Genomic DNA, 22,146 nt, shown 5'->3' with positions numbered 1-22,146 from the left:
AAAATCAAATGATAATATTGGACTGGAGTGTGCAAATGGCAAATGAGATAGAGGGGTGAAGGGGGAGACAAGACTGTGTCCCAAACCTTAGTGTTTTTTTCTTTTTTTTAGGTTTTTTAATGAATATTAGCTTGGGCAGGAAGAGCGGATAGTTTTCTTAAAAAATCATTACTTTACAAGTACTTCAGTCCAATGATATGTCAGTCATTACATAAAAATATCAAACCCATCATTATCTCAGAATCAAGTAAGACCAGTTTGTCAGACTAACCCAAGTAAGATAACAAACCCTACAAGAGACGCTGCCTTATCACTGCTGAAAAATGTAGACCGTCAAACCATGAGCTATGCCACAGTATTGTTTGAGGTATTGGAGGTTGACATGAATCCGTTTCTCCACCAGGAAGAGAATTTTAACGCCAACCAGATCAAATGACCAGAGCAGACTGGATAGAGCAAAGTCTGTAGACTGCGAGTATCTCTAGGAAGAGTGTGTCATACAGGTATCAAGTCCTTTTTAACTGGGAAAGTGTCCCATGTCAATCCATCACCACGTGGGGCGTGACCGGAGGGAAGGAGGACACGTGTCACCCAGTGACTAAAGACAAAAGACAAAAACAGACGTTACAGAAAGTACAAGGCACAGGTGACAAGAAGATATATGGGTGTCTTAACACAAATCTCTACAAACGTCAGAGAAACACACCTTGTCTTCTCTACACCGAAGAAGACTTTCCAGTTATTCAACCTGCCATAATTGAATGGGTTTTTGTATACCTGCCAGAACAGTCAAAGAGAAGAGGAGAAAAAACTATTCACTTGATCCAAAAGAAACCATTTTATTTAAATAAAGGTTTGTGGTTAATCACAACAAAGAATCTCTCTTAACTTACAACTAGAATTATTTTAACTTTTTAATTATTCAACAAGCTCACCTTTCTCCGTTTGGCAAGTCGCTGTGTTTCTCTGCTGTTAATGTGTCTTTCTATGCTGGTCTCTCCTCTGGATATGAGAACTGCGTGCCAAATGGTCAAAGCTCCTAGTGCCACTCCTGCTGTGCTAAAAAAAACACACAAAAAAAACAGCTTGTTTGATCCTCTGCCAAGACAATACAGAACAACAACCATGTCCCAAGTCTGTAATACTTGATGGTAGTTCACATTATATCATTCATTGTAAACTGTGCTTGAGGCAAGTATGAAAGAAATTAACGTACTGATACAATATGTGTCAATCAAATTTCAAACTTGGAGTGCATCTGCCAATTAAACTTAATATAATTTTCCAATGATGAACTACTTTATTTCTTGTTTCCTTTGTGCATTGCTTTCTGTTCATGAAATCAGTATGCTTGATTTAGTCACTTTTCCAATGTGTACAAACTAAATGCTCAAACTACATGGTATGGACTTGAGATGTATGGTTATATGGCTTGGCTATATACCAAGTGGAAACGTGAATTATGTATCTTACCTGGTAAGCACCCACATGTAGATGATGCTCTTGTGAATCATCTTATCTTTATAGGTGTACGGAGGTGCAGATGTCTGATAGTGAGTCTTGACAAAAAAAAAGAGCATTACAAAAGAGATAATAACAGATAAGCTTACTCACATCATTGTGCATGTACTTTTGTGACAGTACCTGGCCAGGAGGTAGAAGCCCTATAAGAAGTCCCATTCCTGTTACTGGTACCCCTGGTTTTTCCACATCCAAATGCTTGAAGCGCTAATGGAGCAACACGAGCACACAAACCCGAGTGGTAAAGACAGAAACAAGGCAGAGTCAGTTAGCGAATGGTTACCCCCACAGAGGTAGACACCAGAAATGGAAGAAGAAAAGTTACAGTCAATACTTAAAATGCATTACAAAGACAAAATCCCCCAAGCAGGCCCACAGGCTACAGCAGTCCAATACTGTGCTGTGAGCATGAACATCTCACTCACCTCAAGAGCATTGTATGCATCCAGGAACAAGTTTCTGCCACTGATGCTGCAATAGACACAGCCCAAGGTCATGAAGAGACAAAAGGAGAAGAAGTAACGGTGGTTAAAATGTCCCACACAGTTATTCAACCAGGCTGTGTAGCTGAAATTAAGGAAAACCACCTTTGTGTTTTATAGTCACATTATATGATTTCCAATACTGTACAAAAATTGAAATGCTTTTAGCACAAAAGGATACGACAATGATGGTCCATTTTCAGAATGCACCTGTGAAAGAAATAATGAACTATTCAGTTTGACAAATCATGAGGATATGGTGTTACCAAACAGGCACAGAGAGTCAGCCCCCCAAATCCATCTGAACAGAAAAAACGCAACACTGACTCACATGTTACAGATACCGCAGTGGTGGGTTCTTGCTGGTTTGGGGATGATGCATTTTTTGCAAACGGCTACAAATGGAATGTCATTTTTCTCCTAAAAGAACAAAGAAGACATTTAAGTGGTATTACTAAGTGTGAGTTTAATTCATGCCTAGATTACTAAGGAAAAGAAGAGTTTATATCTTACTGTAGGTGGTGCCCCAGGAGAGATCTTGGCAGCCTTGTAGTAATGAAAAGCAATCATGACGATGATCCAATGTCCGAAACAAATATGCCAAGCAATCCATGGAGGGGAGTAAGTGTTGAGCACCAAAGGCAGAAGGACCAAATAGGCTATCACCACAATGGAGCCGACCAGTATCACCACCAAGCAAACAAACACCTTACAGACAAAGACAGGGGGGCAGACAGAGAGAGGTTCAAAATAAAACTGTCTGAGAATAATTAAATGAGCACACAACACAAAAACACACACACTTACCAGGCCAAACCAACGGGTGACATAATCCACAGTCCAAAACACTGGTTCAAAGACTGAATCAAAAACCACATCTGAGTCTGTGAGGGAGCTAAAGTACAGTGACCGCACCAGCAGTCTCATGTAGGCCCATATTTCCCTTATCCACAAGGGCAGTCTGTTCTTTCCTCTCCTTGTACACAACCGCAGTCGCACACAGCGCAGCAGGTGGAGAATAGAGTTGGGACACCACCGCATCCTGCATCTGTAAAATGCACTCACCTACAAGGAAAATAAAGAAATGATCTTAAGCAGTAGTTTCAGCAATAATCCAGTGGATCACTGTCAGATGCAGAAGAGCCAAATGATGCTGCTGATGGTTAACTCCAGGCCACTGCCCCCTTTTCACCTGCTAAAATCTCTACCTAGACTCCAAAAACCTCCGCCCAGTCTCCACCCAGCCTGGAATGCAGCACAGCAAGTGCATTTCATTTATGACCCAGCCCTTCTTCGGACATGTACAGTTACTTACCTCTATGTTTCTTAAACACTCAGCTGGCTTGTTCGTATGCATGCATATACGTGATGAAGTTCAAGTGTCAATGGGCTCAGACTGGTTGTGTGGCGGGTTATATAAACTTAACTGCCAAATCCAGTTTGACGTGCTCCCAAAATCCACGTTTGATGGGATTCATATTTCTATTACTCACCACCATACATCACTATAAGCAGTTAGCTTTGCTGTCGCCCCGTGAAATCGCTAAATAATTAACCTTTTCATGGTAAACATTATTGTGGAACGATCTCACTGAATCCTCACACTCCCAAATCCTATTGTTTGGATGTCATTCTGTGTTTTCCTTTACCCAAATATCCGACGATGTATGTTGTGTCTCATAAACTTACTCTCATTTAATAACATTGCAGGTTTCCATCAGTGAATACTCACTTATTTATGAATGCAAGAAAACTGCCGAAGCCAACCGTCCGGTCAGCATTTTCAGAAGAAGAGGCAAAAACACCAAATTTAAGCGAAGAAGAGCAGGATCAAGCACCTTCTGTCACTGTTAATACATCCGAATCCTGATCCGGAGTTAGTGCGCAGGCTCATGACCTGCGGCGAAAGGCATCACGGGAATCCGAGTCCGGAATTGGACACAACATTCGAGATACGGATGATTCCCTACAAATATTTACATGTTTCTTTTATACAGTCTATGGTTTCGCCCTCAATTTGATGTATTATGTATCTCTAAACACATATGTAATAAAACAGACCGTTAAACAACAGCTAGTTTATTTATTATAAGATAAGTAACAAGCTAGCAATCGGCCGCTTCGTTTCATTGAACTGTGGGATTTGCAGTTTGCTTCACACGAGTTTGCTCGCCATGTGGGAACTGTCTTAACCTTAACGGGGCCCAAGCCTGAGTTTACTTCGTGTCCATCATGTCCTTTTGTTTTGACTTCGACGTGCATGCACAAACAACAAACCCCGACGACGTGGCTGGAAATGAGCTGCAAAAGGGAAAAAACGACTGCACTGCTAAATCTGTGAGTAACGTACCTCCCTCTTAATTTGTAAACGCCAGTAGTCAAAAACTGTCAGATTGAAGTTTCTGGCATCATAGGAAAGCCTACCCTGTTTTATGCGCTATTAATCTGAATAAATATGTAAAAGATTAACCGTGTAATACATTTGAGAGGGCTTGGTGGCAGTGAGGGGTAGAGCAGCGTCCATAATATAAAATCAACAGGTTTATCACATATTCTTGTAGGACAAACCACATTGTATTCCTGTCGATATCAGTGCAAAACATCCAAGGAGTACAAGTAAGCCTAGGACAACATCAAAACAAAGGGATTAATATTACTATAACACTATAATAAAATAACAGTCAAGGGGTAAGCAATGCAGCAGTATCAACCAGATTACATTGATAAATTATAATAACATTTTTATTAAGCAAAAAAAAAAAAACCTACAGGTCTACCTGGTGTGTATGTGATAACACCAAAGAAGAAAACACAAATGAACCTCATTAACAACTCCTGAATGAAATTTAAGTGGAGAGTTCTTTCATTAATATGAATGAATATGATATGGTAATATATACTATAATATTTACTGTTTTCTTTTGAAAGACTGCGTATAAACTACAGTTTGGAATATGTCAAAGGATGTAATATTATAGGCTTTTGTTGTAGAAGACATTGTGGAAAGTGTTAAAAAGCACAGGTTTAACTGAATTTAGTGATGGCTGAGTTCCATTTAGCTGCATCAGTTTCAGGGTCTTGGTATTGTCCATGGTGGCTCACTGGTGCACTTGTATAGAACAGATTTTGTAATTCATTGTTCATTTTATTAGTAATGCCTCTGCCTCTCCCGCTCATACTATGACAAGTCAGAATGTCTGTGACGAAAAATGGCCTTTTCATTTCAATATTTAGCCAATAATGAAGATAGATCCGTCTTCTCTCTCAGTAAATACAGTGGGACTCATAAAAAGTACTAATTTGCTCCTTTAATGGGGGTACTTTTTAATTTCTACTAAAAAAAGAGCACAACATTTCACCAATACACATACTATGCATATATGCAGATTATTTTACTTTGATAACAACCTTGATAACTTTTAATAATATCCGCCATATGAGCAACTCCATCACAGCTAATCAACAATAAAAAACTTACAATGTATTAATGGTGTATATATGCATCCACTAGAGAGCATACATTGACAGCTTCCCAGCCATTGAGTCATGATGTCTCAAGTGGAAATCATACAAGTGTATACTAATAGTAGACTGTGAGAGTTGTTATTGATAAGTGTGAAGTTGTTGTTGTTTGTTTTCTAACTGTTGTGCTGTGTTTGGTATGACTACTGTAGCAGTCAGATCAACCAAGCCACACATGACATTTACAAACATTGTTTATTTCACACATTGAATCACATGGTTGATTTGTAATAGTTTCATGTCTAAGTTCATTAGTCACCAGTCAGCTGGTCTTTGTGACAACCTTTATTTGTAGGTCACATTTTATTGACCTAAAATGTGACCTACACATCAGTAGAAGTCAGTAGCAACTACATACAGAATCAGATTAAAGTCAGTCAACCAAATGAATAGTCAGACACAGAACTGTATAAATGTAAATGCTCAAATGAGTGTATACTTTGTGCTTTTACACTCAGAAGGTGTGAAACAACAACCACATTTAAGAACAAAGCGTCTTCTTCATTTGACATCAGAAATCCATTACATCAGCAGATGTCACATGAGCCATGTTAACTGAAACTGTTACCCTATATATTATTGGTTAGAAATGAGTTTAATCTCATGAATATATTAATAAAACAGGAACACAGTTTATTTTTTCCTTACCAAAGACATTCAGCACACACTCGGCATATTTATGACATTCAAAGTTGGCAGGAAATTGATATGAAGACTTCCAACAGTCATTAAAATCAGAACATTTACATTATATGTTTAGGTGCCTCTAGCTGTACAGCCTCACTGTATTGCTGATTGATATATGTATGCCATAATATTGTTAATTTGAAACATACATTGTCTAGCTCTGTTGTTTCAGACATATGGCTGAGAAAATATATTTCTTAACTGTCCACACTGCTTTGTATTTTTCAGATTGAAGACAATACCAAACCAGCAGAGCCAGTAAAAGAGGCCAAAGAGCACCTCCCACCATCTGACCCACAGCTCATCCTTACAGATACCGTCTCTGAAACAGTCATCATTGGAACTCTGCCTCCCCTCCACTTCCTCAATGAGACAGTTTTTGAGAAGACCGTCTCCGAGAGAGAAGACGGGGAGGAAATTCTTTCTCGTACTACAGAACAGAGGTCTGATCTCATCTCTGGCGTGTACGAGGGAGGGCTGAAGGTGTGGGAGTGCACTTACGACCTCCTGGAGCTGATTGAGAAAGACGGAGAGACTTTTGGGGGGAAGGCAGTTTTGGATTTGGGTTGCGGTGCGGGGCTGCTGGGGATACTGGCTCTGAAGAGAGGAGCCAGGCAGATCCACTTCCAAGATTATAACAGTACAGTTATTGAACAGCTCACAGTGCCAAATGTAATATTAAACTGCCAAGAGGATGATGCTGACAGCGAAGATGACACAGAAGGGAGCGGCAAAGGAAAAGTACAGGAGGAGCAGGATTGCAAAAGAAAAGCGAAAGAAGATTTAAAAGAAGGCAACCCACCTCCTAAGAAAAAAGCCGTTGACCCACCCCAACATCAACTGTTAGCCAAGTGCCATTTCTTCTCTGGTGACTGGAGCACATTTCTTAATTTGGTTCTAAAGAAAGACCCGCCTCCAAAATACGACATCATATTCACCGCAGAGACTATCTACAACACTGCATACTACCCTGCTCTACATGAGGCCCTCCATAAACTGCTGGCAGCAGATGGACTGGTCTACCTCGCCACCAAATCCCATTACTTTGGTGTTGGTGGTGGATTGCACCTGTTTGAGATGTATGTGAAGGAGAGGGGTGTTTTCTCTGTGGATCACGTGTGGGATAGTGAAGAAGGACTTCAGAGACATATAGTAGTCCTTCGTTTTAAATAGGATACTTAAATTGAGGATTAAATATGCAGCTTTATTCAGAGACTCAGTGTTCTGTTAAAAGGGATTAGTACACATCTAAATAAAGAATGTAAGGATTGTCCTTTAATGCTCTATATGAAGCTTGTACATGAGTGCAACAGTGCCTGGAATAAAATATGCTGTCTCATCTCCTCTTTGCTCTTTGGTTACCTACACCTTCTTTCACTTCCTATATAGAAATTTGAATATGTCTGCCAGTTAGTGAAGTACAGTTGAAAGGCGCTGTTACAGGTCTTTAAATGCATGGGGGGAGAGGAAAGAAAGGAAATGGGCTCAGTGACCTTTGCAAGTGATTTCCCCAGTGTTCAAACAGCAGCATGAAAGCCAGGCTTGTTTCTGAAGTCTGGCGCAAAATGTCAATTGCAACTTATCCCGCCAGCCCAAGGATGTAGTTTGAAAGTGGATTCTAGAGTCACTGCACATCAGTGGTGGGACTCTATGGGGTCTCTGTACCTCAGATTCTAGTAATGGATTATCTTGATTCTGCTGGTTTTCCCCGTTCTGTTCCTGTCAAGTAAAATTTCACTATATACTATTCTCTGGGTGTGGTTCCTACAAACTAAAAGATGTGACGCACAATGACTGTATACATCCTGGAAATGTGTCAAATAATCATCCAAGAACAAAAAAAGGGAACAAGGATGTAAAACTGCCAACATTATGTGGAATCCCCTTTTTGTCCAGATCAAGGAAATCCACTGAATTAATCTGACAGGGCTTTTTTCTGAGGAAGTATGCATCACGTCCAGACTAGTTTCTTGCATATGAGGTGACTAAGTAAAGATACTGGGAAAATCAAAAGGTCTTTACACAATCACTGAACAGTGATACTGTTTTAAATCATGATGTCAGACAGCTTGTTTTAAAAAATGCTTTTACCTCGTTGACCTGAGGCTGTCATCCATCTGATTTAACACCATCAGTGTCATATCTCTGTCTTGTTTGAATATGACCAATGAGCAAACACAGTTATTTTAAGGAAGCCTGTATCTTGAATTGACATTCATCAAACCTCACCTGATTAAACGACGCAGCTACACAAATATTCACATGAATCAACCTCATCCCAAATATGCCCATGACGCAAGCTGCATACACTACTGTGCTGACGAATAATATTTAGAGAAGATAAAATACTTTACCTGGAAACATAGTGTCACCAGCTCAAACATGACTGTGCATTTCAACGCCCACGGTGTGTGGACAGAATTTCCAATTACCTATTATGTAAATATACTGTAGTGTTAAAACACTATTTCAGTCTTACGCACATACAAAATACCAAACAGTTTCTGTTTGCATATGCCCGGCCGGCAAGCCTCCAGTGTGTTGGCTTCGTCATCATCTCTCATCTCGACAGCTGTTGATGGCCTGTGGGGGAATTCCTGGTTCCTCGAGTAGACACAGCCTTTCCCCTGCTTACTTTATGGGAACAGGGGGCAGGGCTAGTCAGATGGTTTTCCTCAGAAACTATTATGTGTTGATTCACTGTGAGGGGGCGTGTTGTTCACTCCCACTGTTTCCTTCTTACTGGGAAGTGACTGTCAGGCTTACCGTACGGAGGGAGTGCATGAAAAACAGATAGAGAGGGGGGGAGGCTGGTGGGTGATGTGAAAGGTGGTGGTATTTAAGGTTCTTTGCTCTGAATGTCAGACAGTATGCTGTATCCTTCCTTAGGACTTAGAGGACATGGGAGAGCACACAGGTGAACTGCTGAGGGATGGTTTACTGTACTGCGTGTTCATTCAGGCTGGAAAGCCCTGCTGCTGATTCAACACTCAAACATCTGTTTGTTGAGATGGGACTGTTGAAGTGTGTTTGAGTTTGACTAGGCAAAGAGTACATTCTTGGGAGGCCTTTATGAGGAGATATACTTCTGATTCATCCTGGAAAGTAAGCTCATCAGTGAATAACTAGGGTAAGTATTATTTGAAACTGGTAGAATTCTCTTAGCAGACTGGACACATTTTATCTAAAATTGTCCGCCTATACATTTTTTTTTATTATTACAAGATACAAAATTTAAACATGTTTTAAGTTGTGAAATTAGAGTGGAGCACTTACTAAGAAATACTAACTTCCACATTTTTGAGCACCAGCAGATGAAGAGTGTTTGTCTCTTTTGTATGAGAGCTGTTTATCTTAGTGAATGCCTTGAGACCGGGTTAATGCCCTGGATTTCTTGTATGGCAAAAGGCCGTATAACCGGTTGTTTCCCAGTCCAACTGTCGGGAAGATAGGAGTTTCCTGAACATGTTCAGGTGTGGCCTTCCTCGGAAAGTTCATTGTGCTGTATTGCATGTAACCTAAGAGATTAGAAACTCACACTGAATAAACCAGAGTGGCTGAGATAAGATTGAGGAAATATTCTCACTGTACTGTCACTGTCAATATTGACCCCAGTTTTTTAGTTAGGTATCTTTTAGATAAAGGAAGAGATCATCGATAACAACACGGTCAGTTAATGTCAAACTTACTTTGGAGGGCTCAAGGATACATTGGTTAACTGAATGTCAGTAATCACACCGTCCCAAAGTTCTTTTCCTGGGAGTGTACGGCCATAAGTGATGAGTCATTTCATGCCTTGACCAGAGCACTATAACCATGATCTGATTCAGTGCTTGCATTATCCCAACGGCTACAATTTTATTTTATTGGTTAGCTTCCCCGGGAATACTTAAGTTAAGAAGATGTTTGGAAAATTCCTCAGAAGACCCTGAAACTTCCCATAGGCTCTATCTAACTGGAGGATTGGATCTGTTCAATCATAGTTGCGTTTTGGAGGTTTGTTTTCCGATTTTTTTTTGTTTCGCAAACAGAAAATGCCTCTTAAGCTGTCTCAAATGTATCAAAAAGTACATATGTAACATTGACTTATCTCTGTTCGAGGTAAACTTATGTTGCCACTGTTACGGCCTCTTGCTCAATCTTCCAATGAAAGAAGTAGTGCTGACATTAACAAGTCATCGTCATGCTTTTCTCAAGAAGCAGGGAGGGTCATTTGTTGCTGATCCTCAATGTGCTTTCCCATGTCATGTATCTTAAACTCACTTTTATTGTTAATTAATGTACTTTATATGTAATTTTATTGGTTGTTTTGTACTTTTTATTAGTCATAGTATACTTTTGTGTAAAGATAGCTGATGCATAAATGAACATGAATTGTGTCAAATGGTTTATCAGTTGTGATGGTTAATAAGCCATTCATAAAGGATCAAGAGGCTCCTGAGGATCAGATTTTGAGAAGTGCCCTACTATGAGAACTGAATTCCATAGATGGTGGCGTCTACAGGTGTCATCTATGGGCTCAGTTCTTTCGGCATGGCACCAGTTTATCAGCCTTACTGCACAACGCCACAGAATGGAAATCATGATCGTCAAAAAGCATTAAGACTTTCTAAGTGGTTTTAGATGAACTTGCAGCTTGTCCTGTGTAAGCTGCCAGAGTGTATCACCTGACTTCAAATGAATAACAAAATCATTTCAAATTGCATATTACTCTGAATGATATTTCTGAATAACTATTCAGAATAAGCTGATGTAAGACGGATATGAAACACTTCCTGTATTTTTAATAAAGTAAATCAAAGTTAATTATTTTCCTCTGTAATTTCTTAACTCTTATTTTGTTTGAGGTTGACAATACTAAAATATTACATTTTACACTAATGAGCAAGAGCATTCACAGACAATGATTTTCACATTTACATGGGCTACCGACACACCTAACCAACACACGCAGACCTCTCCTTTTTTCCAGTCTTATCTCTAGCTCCATAAAATCCACAGCCATGGAGATGGCAGTTAGCTATAAAAGGTATAATCCTTATCATTAGATATGACAGCCAACATCCTTTTCAATTACAACATCAAACTTAAATTCCAACTACTGTACTTTTGAAGTATAAAAACAAAATAGAATATTATGGACTGTCAAGAAAATAACTCAATTATAGATTATGGATTTAGTAAACCAGTACTTTTTTGCAGTGAGGTTCTAGTTATTATGACACTAAGAGTAATCCAAAGAAAATATAATGTAAAGACACTGAAAAGTGTCATTTGTCATGTGACATGTATGTCATTTCTGTAACAAGGCAATTGAAAAATGAAATTGATGCTGTTCAACATCCCTGTGACAATAGTACAAACATGGGTATCACTCAGACTCATCCTGTGATAGGTGCCATTATCCTTTGGAACTTCTTGATAAAAGCTGGTAGCTCGATGGCACCCCATTGAAAGCCTTCAGTTTTTGTGGGTGAAACCCAGAGGACAAAGCCTAATTTAGGACTGTAGCCATAGTAGACTGGGTGGAAATTAAGCCACAGGAACAGAAGATGTCATAGTTTCTGAATTTGCATATATATGCACGTATTTCCCGCAAAGATTGTACAACATTACACATGAAGGGGTTTTATCATTCACAGTCTTAGTTGTGGAGAGTCCTAATATTCCTGACCACCAGGTATGGCTATGTATAATGCCTGGTTACATTGAAGAAGTGGCTGCTATGATAGAAACATTACCCCACTGTAGCATATAACAAGGAATTATGCATGAGAAAGTCAAGGCTTAAAGAAGAGATCTGTGAACAATGGGAGACAATTATACCATGATGCCTGACAGGCAAGTTTAGATTAACTTTGTCTGAACAGGCAGGAAGACGTTTGCTGATAAAAGACAATGCTTCATTTCTGTTGCTCTTCTCTAGAATTCACTATTATGAAAGCGATGACACGGTTATCTTTGATTAGGGAAGTGATGATTATTAAAAATGTAACTTCCTCACCTATAAGCACATTGCTGTTTTTTTCATGATAAGTGACAGATAATATATATTTTTATTTTCTGAAATAAATTAGTGATAAAATTGTCTTTTAAAAACAGGCTTTCTCAGGAATGCTTGGAGATTCACTGAAAATGAAAAGAGCAGTACAAATTAAATGTATTGTTATTTTTACTATAACAATATTAATATGAATAGTATAGCCATAATGAAGCCATTAACTACAGCTTGAGAAAGTGGTATCAGAACATCCAAGAAACAAATTGTAGATAGTGCTGAATATGTCATAGGCTATGTCTGTCTTAAAGACTTAGTTTAGACTAAGACTAAGACTTTTCTTTTCTTCTGGTGCATTTGTCCCAAACATCCATATTTTTAAAACCATCACTTACAGTGCCATGAAGACAATAACAGAAAACACTTTAATGCACTATAATGTAATAAAGATAATATAAAACATAAATGACCAGAAAAGGTCAAATCTGATTTCTTAATAAAAATGTCTCTTTGTGAACATTTCTTATTGAGTAAAAGTTGGATAGACTCTACTTTCTAATATAATGAAAAGATCAAATGATGAGTCCTGGAGAATTTGGATTCATGATTGTGAAATGTCCCCAGTATATTGAAATACATTTGAAATAAATAAATTGTTTTTTTTTGTTTTTTATTGTTGCATCCTTTGCTTCCAGTTTATTTGAATGGTTAGTTTAAGAGTCAAAGTAATTCAACAATTTTTTTCCACAATCCTGATTTATACTGACATAAAAACAGATGTTAAGTTTTTGTTTTTTTGGTTGTTGTTTGAACGAAAAGCACATTTGTCTCTGTAATTTGGCCCTTAAAATTTTCGAAGACACGACCCTTATCACTCCCTCCCTCCATTGTCTGATTGACACTTTATCAGCCAATCATTATCCAGATAAAACTAGCAGCCCCTTCTCATTGGCTATTACTAGACGTCAGTCAATGACGTCATCAGTTTTTTGTGGATGATCAACAGGCTGAGTGGAGCACAACGACCGGGGTTAAACATTTTTTACCGTTAGGTAGAATTGTTAGCGTGAAGCTTTTATGGTTTCGTTTTCTCTCTCATTTCTTTCTAATTGGGGATAGGAAGAAGAAGATAACTACATTCACGTTGTGTTTAAATAGAATAAGCACGTTAGTACGAGGCCGTGGCATGGATGAGGTACGGCCTACCAGTGGTGCTCCAGCCCACGGGCTAGCGTCAATATTTCCTCCGGGACTGCAGGCTATCTACGGGGAATGTCGGCGACTTTACCCCGACCAGGCCAACCCACTTCAAGTCACTGCCATTGTGAAGTATTGGTAGGTATCCTGTTGTTTTGTCGCTGGCTTGGCACACGTGTAAGAGTTGAGTTTGTTTGGTGATGGCTCATATTTAGCTAACAGTTAGCTTCCAAGCTAACGTTACACCCATGAGCCATATTGTAGTTAAGGCAGCTGCTATTTTGTCGGGAGTGTTGATAATTAGCGGTACCATATCTTTGAATGAACCCTATTAGTTGAGTAGAAGTTACATGGCCTCCTGTCTGCGTGTAGTGAAGAGTAAACACAGCCTACTGACATCTCAAACAAAGTGTGACATGGCTGAAAGTATTCGATATCCTTCCACAGGTTAGGGGGTCCAGACCCGCTGGACTACATCAGTATGTACAGGAATGTAGGCTGTCCAGCCCAGGACATCCAGGAACATTGGCACTATGTGAGCTTTGGACTGAGTGACCTGTATGGGGACAACAGAGTTCACGAGTAAGTACTTTGGGGTAACTTTGTCTTGCAGCTGGACATTGAAAAGTAGGCTGAAGAAATTGGGATTATCTCAGATGTTGTTTGTTTGAGTGGGTACATCAAAAGTTTTTAGTGTAACATATTTTATGTTGTTCTAAATCAGGATATTATTACATCAAGCCTCTTTTTTTGAGTATGCCCGACATTAGCTCAGGGGACCTCTAATTGTAGATCACCTACTAATTAGCATCCCACCTAATCCTTTATTATTCTACTCCATGCTGTTAATGTTGATAAGCACTGTGGTTGTGACAATACTCATGCATATCAGAGATAAATCGGTTTACTCACACTGTGTGTGTGTGTGTGTGTGTGTCAGATTCGCAGGGTCGGACAAACCTAGTGGGTTTGGCTTTGAGCTCACCTTTAGACTCAAACGAGAGGCAGGAGAGACAGCACCACCAACCTGGCCTGCTGAACTCATGCAAGGCTTGGCTCGCTACGTGTTCCAGTCAGGTAAGAGTACCATTTCATGTGCACTGCTGCATTTTGGCAAAAAACAAAAACAAAGCAGACTGTCTGATCTATGCTTGGAGTAAGCTGCACATCACTAACACCTAGAAATAACCTCTACAAGTAATATATATTTGGGACTGGTCAAAACAGAAATAATTGCCTCCATCTTAGAAAGTCATTGGTCATTCAATCATTGAAAACTTGATTGAACAACTTTATTGCAGATAAGAGTGTTTCACAGAGTGTTTCACTGGTAAGGGGAGCTATTTAAAGGTATTGTTATTTAAATACAACATGTGATATTAATATGATAGTTTCCTTCTTAAAAAGATACATGCTTTTCTTAGTTTTGTATCTTGATAATTGAGCACTTGATTGATTGTTTTCTAGCAATTGGTCAAACAGCACGAGGAGATTTGAGACATGAATTTGGGCCAATTTACTAATAATGAATAAATAACTTTAATAGATAAAGAGAACTGATGTTACATGCCCAACAGTCCTAATTGTACATCTGAAAATAGTCAATTGTGTTTTTCATGAGTTTAGTTTAGTGTAGTTACTCATTTATCTCGATATACAACAACTCCCTTTTAGCTGCTGTTGCTCTGTCACCTTGCCTGCATTTTCTAAATGTCAATAATGTGTTCTTTGTAAAGGTAGCCTGTATTTTCAGGGATATATACAATTATGCATGAGGAGAGGAGTCTGCTGCAGGCTTATTATGTAGAGCTTGTGTTTGTAAGAGCTCTGGGCATTGACAGTAAATCTAATTTAGTTATCTAATCTAATTTCCCCTTTCTTTCCTATAACCTGTTAAATAGGATTTTTTAAATCATTGCCAAACGAACAGTTGTCCAATGAACTCTCTGGTTGTGAGAAACGTGCAGATATTGTGCTGCAAAGTTTATCATCTAATGTATACAAGAAAATGTGGTTGAGAAGGAAGGGAGTATTTAGAAGCTTTGCAGGAAGAGAGGAAGGCTATTCTCTTCAAGTTCCCCTCTCTTCACCCCCCAACCCCTTTCTGCTCTCCAGCTGGGGTCAATTTGCGCGTGGGTGGGCCGGGCTCCTGAGCTAAACGAATGCTGATTCCTGGCTATCTTCCCCCTCACTTTTCTCCTGCAGCGAGTCTGGAAAGGGTGCACGTTACCTCCCAAGCAGACAGATTTCTCAGATGGAAATGTAGTTTTTATGCTTTTCTTGCCACACTGGGGTTTCAGTTTCCCTCTGTTACTCACTCTGGTTGATCTATGTCCCCTCTTTTCCTGTTACTGTACCTTTCCCTCAGTAATTCTTCACTGTCAGATGATGAAAAGTAAGAAAGTAGGACTACTTCTCACTGGTGGCTGAAGGTACAGGCTCCAATCTCCTCTGTAAACTAACACACATGAAAGAGTGTGTAACTTGATACTGTATATTTTAACATACATTCAAAGTACATGTCTGATGTTTTTTTTCCCTCTCTTCTACAGAAAATACATTTTGTAGTGGCGACCATGTATCGTGGCACAGTCCCCTAGACAACAGCGAGTCTCGCATCCAGCATATGTTGCTGACAGAGGACCCACAGATGCAACCAATTCAAACCCCATTTGGCACTGTGAGCTTTCTGCAGGTCAGTCAAAATATGTGATATTTACGTAACGCAAGTAACCACACATCAGGCACTTTCACAGACTACTGTACAATACCTCACATTAAGGAGGAGCATAGCCTTAAACGCAGAAATATACTGAGATACTTTAAATGCTAAACTCATTTCTGTAGCAGTTCCTTTGCCGTTTTGTTGATACTACACTAATGTGATACTCGACATCGAAAACATTTCATACAAGCATAGTCAACTAGTTAATGACAACATGTCCATAACAAACATGAAAGATTTGGTCATCGTTTATCAAAATAAATGCATCAGAAGCAGTTGGAGGCTCTCATAAAGTAATGGCATTGTGGACCTCACACTCTGCACTGTGTCCTCTAGATTGTGGGTGTGTGTACAGAGGAGCTACAGGCGGCCCAGCAGTGGAACGGCCAAGGCATTTTGGAGCTTATGCGGGGAGTCCGAGTGTGAGTTTCAGCGCATGTCATCTACATGAATATTATTATGTTGGCTGTTGCATCAGTCTTATGTAAAATGTATGGAGTCCAGTTTGCCAAATACATTGTGAGCAGCAAGCAAGGAGCGTTGTTAATTGCTCATTTATTTACTTGTTTAACTTAATGTTGATATTTTGTCTTATGTACAGAGCTGGTGGCCCATGGCTAATCACAGACATGAGGAGAGGGGAGACCATTTTCGACATTGACCCACATCTACAAGTAAGGCTTTATTAAGTTCTGCAAATTAGCCAAGCCCATTTATATTGCTATATAGTGTTTATACAATGTGAGATAAAGAACAATCTCCTGATCCACAGCTGTTAGCTACTTGTGTGTCATATATTTTAAATAAGTTTATTATCCATTTGTGATGTGGTTCCTAATGTATTCTTTAGAAATTGTAATATATTTCCTATTAATTTATTGTGTAACAGCATCATAATCTACCATTATATTATGCAAATGGTTTGTAGTAGACCTCCACCCTCCTGTCCAGTGTTTGCTGGGATAGGCGTGGATAGGGTAAAGTTGACATAGAGAATTAATAGATGGTCAGTTTATGAGAATTGGGTGAAAAATTGGAGCTACATTCTAACGAGTTCAGTTTAAAGTGATCCAAAGGCCTTGTTGTGCCAACGAGTTCACAATAACTTCAAAGGAAAGCCATGCTAGTTTGCATGTTTGAGAAGTTTTATCTCATCTTGTGGGGCAAGAGGTGTTTTTTTTTGTTAAAGCCCCCTTTTTGAGTTGATAATACAATTTTAATTGTCAGTTCAGTTTTCTCCAATGCTTGAAGGCCAGTGCCAGACTTTGCTATCTTAAGTGCCTGTAAAACTGTTCATGTGGTAAAGGGCAATGTAAAGACAGTGCCTGTAGTTAAGAGTATTTGAAGGGAATATGAAAGTAACCAACAATTAGTTATCGGACCGAATGGATCAGATTCTGAAAGTGAAATAAGTCATTTTGCGTGAGTTCTGTGTAGCGGAGCATGTGACGTAAGCGCATATCCATTTTTGTAATTATGCTCACTGCCAGAAGGGGGAGCTAAAAGTCATGCATTCCAGCTTTACATGTTTTGAATGGTCAGGGAAATTACATTATGGGTCCTTGAAAAGTTGAAAATATTGAAAGTGAAATGTGTGAGAACCCTGCTTGATGCAGTGTTTTCTCAAAACTGTAAACGTTTACTTCTGTTGAGCTTTACGTGAGCTAGTGTTAATGATTGCGTATATTTCTTGCTCATCTAAGCAGGAGAGGGTAGACCAGGGCATTGAGACAGAGGGCTCTAACCTGAGCGGGGTCAGTGCCAAGTGTGTGTGGGACGATCTGAGTCGACCGCCAGAGGATGAGGAGGACAGCCGATCCATCTGCATAGGATCACAGCCACGGAGGCTCTCAGACAAAGGTATGCCAAGTCCTGAAGGAGCCAAAGGAGTAGAACCTCTAATTGAGATTGAGCCAATCCAAGAACCATGTGGTCAGTGGTGCATGATGGGATAATTCCATGCCTGTGTGTGTGTGTGTGTGTGTGTGTGTTGACAGACACAGAGCAGATAAGGGAGACGCTGAGAAAAGGATTGGAGTTTAACAGCAAAGCAGCACTACCGCCTATCAACAGCCAGAGACAAGGCCACGAGAGACCTCAGTGAGTGTTCCTCCCTCACATCAACGAACTCCCTAGCACACACACCAACACCCTCAGCACAAGGGTTGTACCAGGATAACTCCCTCAACTGTGTGCAGTGATTCACAGCTCAGATGACATCTGAACTCTTATCATCATTGTTTTGTAGCTGCCAGCATATTCTAGTGATTTGTCACTACTCCTTTATTTTTCTGTGGAAATCATGATGTCGTCTTCAGAGGCAGGTAGCAGTTCTCTGGGTGGAACTGTGAAATCCGTGTGTTCATTCTCATTAGCAGACAGGCACTACCATTTCCTTTGCTGTAGCTGTTTTTCACAGAAAGCAATTCCCTCATTGCTGATTGTACCATTTCAGACTTCCTCACTTCCATTCCCCTGAGATGACTTCTACTCTTTCTTTCTGCTCATTGTCTGTTTTTCAGGAGTCGAAAGGACAGTTTGGAGAGTGAGAGCTCAGCAGCCATTGTTCCTCATGAGTTGGTCCGAACACGACAGTTGGAAAGCGTCCATCTGAAATTCAACCAGGAGTCAGGCACACTGCTGCCCCTCTGCCTGCGGTACTGCAGCCTTCTATCTCCTACTCCCACACAAGATATTTGGCTTTTTGGAATGCCCCTAAAACAGAAAGATAAAAATTTTCCAAACATTTGTGTTCAATGGGGTGTGGCAAAAATGTTTTGATAAACACAGATGACATCAGGTTATTAAAAGTTAAAAGGGGATTTTCTGCATGTCGGATCCGAGTTCTGATTTTCCTCCTTTTAGTTTCATTCTGACATCATTTCAACAAAGTAAGGTGGCCAGTTGCACAAACCACCTGAAAGTGCAAACCATCTGAAATGAACATAAATTAATTGACTGTCATGCAGTAATATTTATTTCTGTATCTGACCAGTGTGTTTTGTGTAAATAGGTTTGCTGTCTTTACCTTTTTTATCCTGACCATTTATTAACTGGGAAAGTCAACAAAGGTTTTTACATTGACAACATATTTGTGTTAATCGAGATAACACAGCTTAAGAACAACACTGTTGCAACTACAACGGCTCCCCCACACCACCTGAAATTTGTTAAATTACAGGAAATTTCTTCAGAAGGACATGAGTCATGTTTTCTTTTAAACTGAGATTTGCATTGATTATAATTTCTACAGTAAAGTTCCCTCATTATTGGCAAACTCACGATATTTGCACAATTTTGGCTTTCTCTGACAAAACCTTTTTTGGAAGCTAAACATATGTGGCTGTTAACTGTATACTCTTTTTTTGTTAATACTAGTTTTTCACCTTTTTTTATTTATAACATTTTTAGGTTGTTCTGTGGCCAGAGACATTATGTTTATAGGTTGTGTCTCTGTCCATACCATCCAACATGAATTTTGGGGATGTTAGAAATACTCCTGTGGTCTTGCTTCTCAATGAAGCCAGGAGAGGAGGATGAACCTGTTTTATGTAATCTCTATCTGAGGAAAGAACAAGACCAGGGTTAGTTTACAGAGAGACCTTTGTGTGAGAGAGACATGCAGTTAAGAGTGAGAACACAGGGCTCAATTATGAGATGCCGGCCCGGGGGTTGATTATGTCAAACGTTGCCTATAAACTATGTGACTTTTCATATCTGAAAAGGTTGTATGTGTACTGTCTACCAGCGAAGTATGTGCATCATACTTTTAACTAGCATAACTGGTGCAGAACCACATGTGTAAAACCTGCATTGATTGATAACATTATACTGTTTCCAAATGTCTGCAATGAGTCAGTGAAAAAAATCTTTGTCCTTGTATTTAGTTTTTTCTACAGAAAGTGAATACTAAAATGTTTTTCTGTGAGATGCAGATTGTCACACTGTGTCCTGATCTGGCAACTTTTTTTTTTTTTAAATATGAAAAAGGGGAACACTGTGTATTGTGTACTCAACTCCGTTCTTTTGAATGTGTGTACGTAATCCTTCACAGGGGCCGGTTGCTCCATGGGAGACACTTTACTTTCAAGAGTATCAACGGAGACACAGCCATTACATTTGTGTCTACTGGAGTTGAGGGAGCTTTTGCTACTGAAGAGCATCCATATGCAGCCCACGGCCCCTGGCTTCAGGTACACACACAGACTGACACACACAATTTTCTGTGTGCTACTTTCATATTGAATGTATTTATTTGACCTTCTGCTCTCCTTGTAAAGATATTATTGACTGAAGAGTTTGTGGAGCAGATGCTTGGGGATATACAGGAACTTAACACTCGTGAGGAGGTAAGTAAAACCTTCTGGATTGTAACGTAAATTTTCACTTCACTTTTGTTCAACTGCCTGACTTTTATATCTTGTGTTTTCTTTCTGTTTAATAGACAAAGTTACCAAAGGAGTATAGTTGGCCAGAAAAGAAGCTGAAGATCTCTGTCCTACCAGACAGTGTGTTTGATAACCCACTGCAATGAGGTGGAGATGCTTAATCACTAGACAATACCAACAAAAACACCTGCAGCCACACACTCCCAGAGTGGACCATCATGAATAGGAGGACTCCCATGCGGACATCCAGCAAATCTGAGCTGTCAGGGCACACAGATGTTTCACTCCTGAAGACTATCAGATGATCCAAGGGATCTTAAGACTTTTGACTGTTACTGCCTTCTCACACTAGCCACACTGTTTACAGCATTTCTCTGAGGCTTGAATGCTTTTGGAAATCTCAAACCAGCCTTTCCACATGGTTGACCTGTTAGAACAATCATTATAGGTGACACACTAGCTGTAGGGCAAAACAGGATGTTGTCATTCCTCCAGTGAGGACTGCCAATGTCCAAAATATACGTCACTAATGCGGTTGAGTGTATATGCTTTGATAACCAGACATGATGTCCCAAGCAACAACTGGGTTGCATTTCTCAAAAACACTAATATTTATTCCAGTGGCCATAGTAAGGGCAGAAAAGTTACCATATGAACCTTTTTTAGCAGTGTACTTTTCAATTGATATGTATATTTTTTACAAATGCTGGACATTTTCTCGTATGTGTTGTGGTCATACCAAAGTAATATCTGTTGGCAGTCGCATGCCAGCACTGTCTTTGTCTCTAATGTGTCATGTTTGTGTAATGACATGACACTGAATTATTATTCACTCCCTGTTTATCTAGGTTAACCAAACCAAAAACATTTGAACTATTGAATTGCTGCAGGTACAACCACCTCTTCTCCACTGTGCCAAGAACATGACTCCTGTATTCAGTAATAATTTCCAACGTGTCTTCTTTCAGATGTCTCACTCCTGATGTATGTCAAAGGAAATGACATACATCAAGTCCGTTGTCAGTGTTTGAAGACTGGAAATCTATGTTCAGTATCCTGTCTCCAGTGGCCATGTAAATATGAAATATTTCATCAGTAGGACCTGCTTGAAAAGAGAAAAATTCCACAGTGCCTTGTGGTAAAAAGGACCACATATTCTCTGTTGGCTGTTAAGGCTGCCTGGATTGTTAAGACATCACTTTGAATCAAGGCTGCTGCGTTCACTGTCTCTTCCTGGAACCGTCAGTGCATTCCGTGGTAGCACCAAAACAGAAGAAAAGACTACTTTTACTACAACAAATGTTCTTTTACACAATATTTGATGACATATCTTATTTTTGTTTGTCTTTTTCTTTTCAGAGTGACAACGTTTAGATGACATTGATATGCTGTTTTTTAATTAATTATCTTATTTGACTGAACTGGCTGATTGTTATCGCAAGTGCATTAAAGAGTGTAGGTATTTACACCAATAAAGCTGGAACACTAGTGGAAAATACCTGAGGATCTTCTTCCTGATCAAGATACTGTGTGTTGGTATGTTTAGGCACACTGCTTTAAATTAAAAGTACGCTATTATATTTTATATGTACCTGTTAGGGTATAAAATTATGATATAATAATATA

General features: G+C 39.5%; 3 protein-coding genes across 6 annotated transcripts; 2 read left to right on the top strand and 1 right to left on the bottom strand.

Moving 5' to 3' along the window:
- Positions 1 to 92: 92 nt before the first annotated feature.
- On the bottom strand, positions 93 to 3,859 carry zdhhc16a (zinc finger DHHC-type palmitoyltransferase 16a). 2 transcript variants are annotated; one of them, XM_053332790.1, is made up of 11 exons: positions 3,736 to 3,859; positions 2,811 to 3,068; positions 2,517 to 2,711; positions 2,335 to 2,423; positions 2,185 to 2,213; positions 1,947 to 2,080; positions 1,645 to 1,728; positions 1,474 to 1,559; positions 936 to 1,059; positions 707 to 777; positions 93 to 598 (listed from the first exon to the last, which is right to left on the bottom strand). In XM_053332790.1, the coding sequence occupies exons 2-11, from the start codon at positions 3,042 to 3,044 to the stop codon at positions 496 to 498; spliced, it is 1,149 nt and encodes a 382-aa protein (XP_053188765.1). In that variant the 5' UTR covers positions 3,045 to 3,068; positions 3,736 to 3,859; the 3' UTR covers positions 93 to 495. The 2 variants fall into 2 exon arrangements, with proteins under 2 accessions (XP_053188765.1, XP_053188764.1); XM_053332789.1 differs by having other exon boundaries at positions 2,517 to 3,068.
- Positions 3,860 to 3,984: 125 nt separating this feature from the next.
- On the top strand, positions 3,985 to 7,545 carry mettl18 (methyltransferase like 18). 2 transcript variants are annotated; one of them, XM_053333019.1, is made up of 2 exons: positions 3,985 to 4,340; positions 6,441 to 7,545. In XM_053333019.1, exons 1-2 carry the CDS (start codon positions 4,236 to 4,238, stop codon positions 7,383 to 7,385), a joined length of 1,050 nt encoding a protein of 349 aa, XP_053188994.1. In that variant the 5' UTR covers positions 3,985 to 4,235; the 3' UTR covers positions 7,386 to 7,545. The 2 variants fall into 2 exon arrangements, with proteins under 2 accessions (XP_053188994.1, XP_053188995.1); XM_053333020.1 differs by having other exon boundaries at positions 3,985 to 4,344; positions 6,448 to 7,545.
- A 5,671-nt stretch (positions 7,546 to 13,216) lies between these two features.
- Positions 13,217 to 22,081, top strand: sufu (suppressor of fused homolog (Drosophila)). Of its 2 annotated transcripts, none has more exons than XM_053333306.1 (12): positions 13,217 to 13,545; positions 13,855 to 13,989; positions 14,348 to 14,484; positions 15,960 to 16,102; positions 16,469 to 16,554; positions 16,734 to 16,806; positions 17,839 to 17,992; positions 18,130 to 18,232; positions 18,655 to 18,789; positions 20,187 to 20,325; positions 20,413 to 20,481; positions 20,577 to 22,081. In XM_053333306.1, the coding sequence occupies exons 1-12, from the start codon at positions 13,397 to 13,399 to the stop codon at positions 20,664 to 20,666; spliced, it is 1,413 nt and encodes a 470-aa protein (XP_053189281.1). In that variant the 5' UTR covers positions 13,217 to 13,396; the 3' UTR covers positions 20,667 to 22,081. The 2 variants fall into 2 exon arrangements, with proteins under 2 accessions (XP_053189281.1, XP_053189280.1); XM_053333305.1 differs by having other exon boundaries at positions 17,836 to 17,992.
- Positions 22,082 to 22,146: the final 65 nt, after the last annotated feature.

This window comes from Scomber japonicus, chromosome 14, assembly GCF_027409825.1.
Source record: "Scomber japonicus isolate fScoJap1 chromosome 14, fScoJap1.pri, whole genome shotgun sequence".
In the NCBI taxonomy this organism is placed as follows: domain Eukaryota; kingdom Metazoa; phylum Chordata; class Actinopteri; order Scombriformes; family Scombridae; genus Scomber; species Scomber japonicus.
Note: the sequence above shows the minus strand (reverse complement) of the source record. Positions and strands in the feature narration are given on the sequence as shown.